This window comes from Tasmannia lanceolata, unplaced genomic scaffold (assembly GCF_043159265.1).
Source record: "Tasmannia lanceolata isolate RefF3 unplaced genomic scaffold, GAP_Taslan_0.1 ptg000015l, whole genome shotgun sequence".
Taxonomy (NCBI): Eukaryota; Viridiplantae; Streptophyta; class Magnoliopsida; order Canellales; family Winteraceae; genus Tasmannia; species Tasmannia lanceolata.
In genome coordinates, this window is record NW_027518692.1 from 6,052,870 (window position 1) to 6,061,152 (window position 8,283).

The 8,283-nt window shown below is 45.6% G+C and overlaps 1 protein-coding gene across 1 annotated transcript; it reads left to right on the forward strand.

Moving 5' to 3' along the window:
* The first annotated feature begins 2,531 nt into the window (after positions 1-2,531).
* LOC143891667 (uncharacterized) lies at positions 2,532-8,005 on the forward strand. Its single transcript, XM_077396210.1, has 6 exons — positions 2,532-2,658; positions 2,813-3,235; positions 3,351-5,197; positions 5,408-5,483; positions 6,039-7,370; positions 7,824-8,005. Exons 1-6 carry the CDS (start codon positions 2,532-2,534, stop codon positions 8,003-8,005), a joined length of 3,987 nt encoding a protein of 1,328 aa, XP_077252325.1.
* Positions 8,006-8,283: the final 278 nt, after the last annotated feature.

Consider the following 8,283-nt stretch of genomic DNA (forward strand, 5'->3'; position numbering starts at 1 on the left):
CCCTTGGAATTTTAACCGTGTCCACTCTTCTTCCGCTTTCAAAGAATTTGCTGGTTTTCTTCTCTGCTTGAACCTCCATAGAACATTTCTCCAAATCTAGGACGAGAAAGCACAATTAAAGAATAAGTGAACATGAGATTCTTGATCTTGATTACACAAGATGCAACGGGAATCTCCAGAGCTGCCCAGGAAATGGAGACGATCAATAGTGCTGAGTTTACCTTGAATCGCTTGCCAAGCTATCATACAATGCCGAGGGAAATAGCCCAGAAACCAGATGGAATTAAACCAGCAAGGTTTTTCATTCTTCTGCCGAATTTGCTCCCAAGCACTACGAATAGAGAATTTACCGTTCGACTCTGGTTTCCAAATAACAGTGTTAGCAGCAGGGGATATATGATAAATTGCCGAGTTAAGGATGTTACCCAGATTGTAAGGGGGGGAGATAAGAACAGTATCCCATGATCCATTCAGCCTTAAATCTTCAATGGTCGCCTTTCGAGGGATGTTGTAGAAAATCCTTCCCACAGAAGTCTGAGAATCAATTGGGCCATTTGGGTGCCAGGGATCCTTCCAAAAATTTATACCTTTTCCAGATCCCACGGCATAACAAATAATTTTTTTTGCATCTTCTCTGGATTTGAGAATACTTCTAGCCACCCAAGATGGATTTGAGGGCATGGGCATCTGCAAAAATTCCATTTTCGAATATATTTCAGATAGAACCATTGAACCCAGGGCGTATTTCTGTTCTCAACGATGTGCCAAAGTAGCTTTAGTTGAGCTGCAGAATTAAGATCTCCTAGTTTTCTGATTCCCAGGCCTCCTTCATCTTTTGGGCGACATATATTCTCCCATGCGATAAAATGATATTTCTTTTGCATAGAAGAACCAGCCCAAAGGAGCTTTTAGCCATGTTTCTAGTGTGAGAGATTTTCTAGTGTGAGAAGCTCTGCGTTTCTAGTGTGAGAAAATCTCCTCTTCGAGGAGATCATCTTCTTCCTCCGGCCAGCCGGCTGGAGGCCAAGGGCCCAAGCCCTTCTCGGTTTTCTCCTTCTTCCTGGGAAGCTATTCGGTCTGCTGTGAGAGATTTTGGAGGAATTCCAGTCCATGGAGATTCCTCCTGACCCGGGAAAGTCTGCTGTTTTGGACGGCCGTTTCTGGGCACATCCAACACCAGCTGGTCTTGGCCATTCTCCCTCACCCCATGGAAATGTGCCTCAAGCAGTTTGTGGGCTTGAGGATAACTATTTCTTAGATGGGCTCCCTTCCTGTGTTGACGAAAAGCCATCTCCTCTCTCTGAACCAGGTATGAATTCTGTCCAGTGGGTGGCATACCTGAAAGAACTGTTCCCTCTTGAGGATCCTGAACCCTCAACCCATTTCAGGAGAGGTACTAGAGTGCACAAAAGGTTTACCATAACCCCAGCTCAGATTACAAGCTCTCTGAAAAAATCAAAGCAGAATTCTACAATTCCTGTGAAAACTCCTACTCCTCGAAAATCCCAAAGACTTGACCTCCAGTCCACACAAGAATTTCGTGCTCCTCCCCCTCCATCCTTGAGCTGCTTCTTACCTCTGAATCTGCAAGTTGGAGAAGAAGAGACAGCTGGAGGGAAACCTTCCATTTTAGGAATTTCTTCTATTACCCATTGCCCAACAGTTTCTGCTGTGACCCCTGACAGTCAACACCTACCACCTGACGTCTCCTCTGTCCCAACCTTATCTGTTCCCTCCTCATTCCCAACCAGCTCTGTTCTCTCTCCAGAACCCAGTCCTTTTTTAAATCAAAAGCTGATTGCAGCAGCAAAAACAGAGAAAATCAGCATTGCACCACACCCCCACTCATTTATCTTTTCCACCCCTGGGAATTATTCCCGCCCAATTGCAATTTCAAATGAAACAACTCCTTCTCCCAGCTCAGATTTTCTCGCCCACTCTGTTGGGACAGATCCAACGCCCATTCCCCTGCCCCTGGAAACTGATGGGTCTGATGCTACTCAATCAGCAACAGGAGCTGCTGCTACCCAAGCTAAAACCAGTCCTTGGAGATCCCTCTTTGGGGAAAAGTCTACTAAGGGTCTTTCAAAACTTGAGTTTGTAAACCCTGTAGCTGCTGATTCGGGGAAGAAGAGGATTTCTTTCGAGAATGAGGAGCTTGAGGAGATTGGCTGTAAATGGAGAACTTCTTTGGTGGGATACTTTATTGGTAGGAGGCCGTACTTCATGAATCTGAGAGAAAATCTCTCACGAAAGTGGAACCTTAAGAGCTGCAGATTTTTACTCTCTCAAATGGGTTTTATTTATTTCAGTTCACCTGTCTGGAGGATTGTGACTCAGTGCTGGAATCAGGGGAGCACTCCTATGCAGGGAGACCTTTGATTTTATGAAAGTGGAAACCAGGGACACCTCTCGAGAAGCTAAACCTTACCTCAATCCCTGTGTGGGTTCGTCTTCCAGGTTTGCCTCTTGAGTTCTGGAGTGCTAAAGGATTAAGTAAAATAGCCAGTTTCATAGGGAATCCTTTGTACATGGATTCAAGGACTGCTGAAGAAACAAGACTAAGTTACGCTCGTATGTGTGTGGAAGTGGAAGCAGGGGCAGAATTTCCCGAAACCATTCCCATACACACACCCTTATGGGATCCACAACCAAAAAGTGCAATATGACTGGAAACCATCAGCCTGTAAAACCTGTATTGACTTCAGTCATACCTCGGAAGCATGCCCCAAAAATGTTCAGGTTGCGCAGCACAACCATAAGCAGGAATGGTGACCAGTAAAAAATCCCTCTAAGCAACCCCTACAAGCAGTAAAACCTGCTAGAGACCGGGAGGAAAGGCCAGTCAAACCCACCTGTATATTCCCCCAAGTTGTGGAGCATAGCAGAATTCTAAGTGGTGTCAGTGCCCATGTGGTGGATACAACAATCCAGATTCAAAACAGCTTTGATGCCCTGGCTGATGTTGAAGGAAATGAAAATGAAGAGGGCGAAGAGAGTGAGGATCAAGTCGAATCCAATATAGACGATCGAGATAAATTGGTAGGCTGTCTTGGAAAAGAATTCGTCCATGTCACATCCTCATCAGGTGGAATTCCTGAGGAAAGCCCAGTTATGGTTGAAGCTCAAGTTCAGGAGGCTCAGGACTTAAATGGCCATGATAGTTCCCAACTCCATGCCTGCGTAATGCCTCCTTCTGGCAGGCCCATCAAACTTCTCCCACCCTGTTCTGATGGTAATTCTAGGAGCTTGGAATGTTAGGGGCCTTTGCTCCGAAACTAAAAGGGGGGATATAAAGCGGATCATCCAAGAGAATAAGCTCTCCCTCTTGTGCCTGTCTGAACCCAAAGCCAAGGAAGTCGACGTGCAGAGGTTCTTGTCTGAAATTAGCGAAAATTGGAAGTGCCAAACAAATTATGAATTCTGTGGCAAGGGAAGAATCTGGGTCCTCTGGGACCCAAAGGTGATATCCTTTCAAGTCCTCTATATGAATTCCCAAATTATCCACGGGGGATGTTACTGTATCTTGACTAGTCACTGTATTCATCTATCTGCTATCTATGCATCTAACGATGCTCCCGAGCGTAGGCAACTCTGGTCATCTTTAGTGGGGCTTGTTCCGGCTGCTCCGGTTCCTTGGATTGCCTTGGGAGATTTCAATATCACTCGTTTTGCTGATGAGAGATGGGGAGGAGCTGATCCAAACACCTCCGACATGAATGAGTTCAATGCTTGTATTGAGGACTGCTCTCTTCTTGACTTAAGATCCGTTGGGCAAACTCTCTCTTGGACTAACAGTTCTCGCACTGGTCACCTTAAACTTCGTAGGCTTGACAGAGCTTTAGTGAATGAGGAATGGCTACATGGGTTCCCAATCTCCTATGTTCACTACAAAAATCCTGGGTTGTCTGATCACTCCCCTATCATTGTCTCCACTTCCCCAGTGCAGTCTACAGGGGGAAAACCTTTCAAATTCCATAACATGTGGCTTTCTGATACTTCCCTCTATGAGGTTGTTGAGAGAGCTTGGCACCTGAAGATCAGTGGAAATCCAATGTTCAGAATCTTCAAGAAACTCCAAGGTACAAAGAGAGCTATAAAAATCTGGAATCATAATAGCTTCGGGAGGATTGACATCCTGGCTCCTCAATTCAGAAAAGATTTAGATGAGATCCAAACTAAGATTGGTCTGGACCCTCGGAACCTTAGCCTTAGAGCTGCGGAACAAGACATCAGAGAGAAGTTCACCCGGACTGCCCAGCAGGAGGAGAGTTTGTTTCATCAAAAATCCAGAGTTGACTGGCTTAATCTTGGTGACTCTAATACTGAATATTTTCACTCTGCCATGTCCATGCGCAGAAACCAGAACCAGATTCAGGCAATTGAAGATGATAATGGTGAGCTTTGTACTGAACCCAAGGGAATTGCGGATATCCTGGTTAATCACTTCTCTTGCTTGCTTAACCACAATTGCCCTATGACTGGAGATCTTCCTGTCCCCCAGTATAAACTGTCCCCTGATGATGCCCGTGACCTTGTCAGACCTTTCCAGGCCGAGGAAATAAAGGAGGTGGTTTTCAAGTGTGATGGGAACCGAGCCCCTGGTCCTGATGGCTTTAATGGGGTCTTTTTTAAGCACTTCTGGTACCTAATTGCGACTGAGGTTGTTGAAGCCATCCATTATTTCTTTCGAACTGGCAACCTCCTTCCTGCATTCAATACCACTTTCATAGCTCTGATTCCAAAATGTAGTGGAGCATCCTCCCCCAACCATTTTAGACCCATCTCCTTGTGCAATTTCTTCTATAAAATCATATCCAAGCTGCTGGCGTCTAGACTCAGCAAAGTTCTGAACAGAATTGTCAGCCCCAATCAATCTGCTTTCATCAAGGATCGGCTTATCCAAGATAATGTCCTCCTCTCCCATGACCTGTGCCACAACTTCCACAAGGCCTCGAACACTAAAGCCTTATGTTTAAAGCTTGACCTGAAAAAAGCTTATGATTATGTTATTCATGAAGCCCTCCTTGGATTCATGAGAAAAATTGGTTTCCCCACCTTGTGGTGCACCTGGATTTCAAAGTGCATTGCCTCTCCTTCTTTCTCGGTGCTTCTCAATGGTTCTCCGAAGGGCTTCTTTCAGTCCTCTAATGGGCTAAGGCAAGGAGATCCCCTGTCCCCTCTGTTATTCTGCCTGGTAATGGAAATCTTCTCCTGCATGTTGAATTCGGCTCAAGCCTTGGGTAAAATCAAAACTCCGTTTTCCAAAGGAAATCTTAATATAAATCATGTCATGTATGTTGATGATGTCATGGTTTTCATCACCCCAGACCTCGAATCTGTTGCAGGGATCAAGGAATGACTCCAATCTTTCAAGCGCATTGCTGGTCTGGATGTTAACTTCCAGAAAAGTGAAGCTTTCTTGTCCGGCACTTCCGCTCAGCTCAAAGACCTGATTTGCTCTTCCCTCTGCATCAAGGAAGGTTCGCTCCCCATTAAATACTTGGGTCTCCCTCTGATTACCAAGAGACTGTCCAGCCACGATTGTCAGCCATTATTAACCAAAATTCGGAGCAGATTAGGCATGTGGAATAACAAAAAGCTATCCCGGGCGGGGCGAATCGAATTGATCAAAGATGTTCTCACCTCCTTCCAGATTTATTGGTCTGCTACCTACAACATCCCCATGGAAATTCTGCTCGAGATTGAGAAAATATTCAGAAATTTCCTCTGGGGGGGGTCTGACCAACAGAATCAATACTCTCCAATTGCTTGGGCTTCGGTCTGTCGACCAAAAAGAGAAGGGGGTGTGGGGATCCGCAGCGTTGTTGATATCAATAGAGCCTCTCAATTAAAACTCCTCTAGCACATTGTTCAGAACAGGGAATCTCTGTGGGTTAGATGGTTCAAAATCAAATACCTCAAGAAAAGTTCCTTTTGGAATAGGCCTATGCCTTCGAACCCGGCCTGGGGGGTGAGAAGTATCTTTAATTGTAGAACTTTGGCGAAGCCCTTTATGTGCTATTGTGTGGGCAAAGGTAGAAACATCGATTTTTGGACTGACCCGTGGCATCCGGATGGACCCGTCCACACTCAAACAACTGAAGGCGAGCTGTTCTGTCTAACTAAGCAGACATCCATTGAATGCATGCAGCAAGATGGAAGTTGGGCTCACATCCTCCACCAAGCTTACTTGCCCCAACTCCACAGGATTATGAAAACTGGGCTGTTCTCCCATCACGAAGTCGACAGAATTATTTGGAAGGGCAACCCAAATGGGAAATTTTCTCTCAGATCTGCTTGGAACCAATGTAGAACTCGTTGGGCTGAGGTTCCCTGGTTCAAGACTGTATGGCATAAAGGCCATATCCCTAGGTACAGCTTCACCACCTGGCAAGCAATGCAAAACAGGCTCAGTACTCGGGACAGGCTATGCTTCCTCGGATCCCACAGAGATCTTAGCTGTCTGCTCTGTAACGCTGGCCCTGAATCGGTGAACCATCTCTTCTTTCGATGCTCCTATTCCGCATGGATCTGGAGATCTATTCTGTGGCGGTGTGGGTTCAGGAGGAAGCCGCTCAAGACCCTCTTACAGGAAGAAATGTGGATCCGGGAAAAGTTTAAAAGGGATGGGCAAGCCACCTCGATTATGCGACTTAGTTTCTGTGTGGTGGTGTACATGATATGGAGAGAAAGGAATAGCCGGCTGCACGGGAAGCACCCTTGCCATAAGACGAGTACCCTCCACAGTTGCCTCAGTATCATTCATTCTAGGCTTGCTCATCTTCACCTGGACGATGTTATTAGCCGGAAAAATGTTGCAACTGCCGCAAATTTTGGTCTTCCTTGTATCCAAGTGAAAACCGACGCTGTCTTCTGCTCCTGGATCAGGCCGGATCATGAATTTTACAAGATTAATACTGATGCTGCTGTTCACAATGGGATGGGTGGAATAGGGGGCTTAATTCGGAACTCGATGGGGGAGGTCCAAGTCATGTTCTTTCTTCGGTCGGGCTATGAGGAGATCCATCTTCTGGAAATGAAAGCCATCCTCCATGGGATCATACTCGCGCGCACGGAACGGTATGAATCAATCTGGATTGAATCCGATTCTTTGGTTGCAGTAAATGTGATCTTAGAAAAGTGGGAGTGTCCCTGGAAAGCCATTCCAATTGTTGAAGAAATTCGTGACGCCCTCAGAAACACTCAGAACTGGAAATTGTCTCATATTTGGAGAGAAGCGAACGGGGCCGCAGACTTCCTGTCTAAGCTCGACTGTTGTTGCGAAGGAGATGTCCTCTTCCCTTCTACTATCCCCCCAACTCTTAGGGATATCCTGGATCTTGATCCAGCCGGCCACCTTTACCCTCGTGTGTAGGGTTATCGATGTGACCTTCAGATCCGCAGCGGTGATCAATGCTGTGGTTAGTTGTTGGTGTTGGGGGGCTATATGTACCCCCAACTGTGGGATTCTTCTGCACTGCTCTTTGATTCTCCTTTTGGCTCTATGCCTTTGCTGCCCATCTGGGCCCCCCTTGAAATTCTTGCTTATTGGTTTTAATATATCCGGTCGGGGTTTGCCTAACCCCAGCTTACCAATCAAAAAAAAAAAAAAGAACCAGCCCATAAAAAGTCCCGAAATATTTTTTCTATGGAATTCAGAACCCCCACAGGGATACTGAAAGCAGCAGACCAGAAAAGATGGAAGGAATTAAGAACAGACTTAATTAGCTCAATCCTTCCAGCCCTGGAGAGAAAACGGTTAGACCAGAGAGATATTCTTTTCCTGATTTTAGATATCAGGGGGGAGCATTCTTTTGTAGATATCCGAGAGGAGAAAAGAGGTAATCCCAAGTATTTAACAGGAAGGGAACCTTCTGTAATATTGAGCGAATTGCAGATTCTTCTTTTCAGGGAAAGGGATACTTCGGCGAAGAAAACTTCACATTTGCTTCTATTTACATCCAATCCAGAGCTTTTCTTGAATTCAGAGAAGCAATTGTAGATCTCCAAGACAGCAGATAGGGAGGCCTCCGAGAACATCAGCACGTCATCAGCAAACAGTAAATGGGAGGTGAGAAAGGGGGCCTCTAGAGAATGAAGGGGGACTGTTGATTTGGAGAGCTGAGGATTCAATAATGATTGAATACATTTCCATAACTATGCTGAAAAGAAGGGGAGAGACAGGATCACCATGCCTGAGGATAAGAAACCTTCTAAAACATCCATCTTTTAGACATAGGAAACCCAAGAGATGATTTCAATGAACTTTTGGCCAAGATT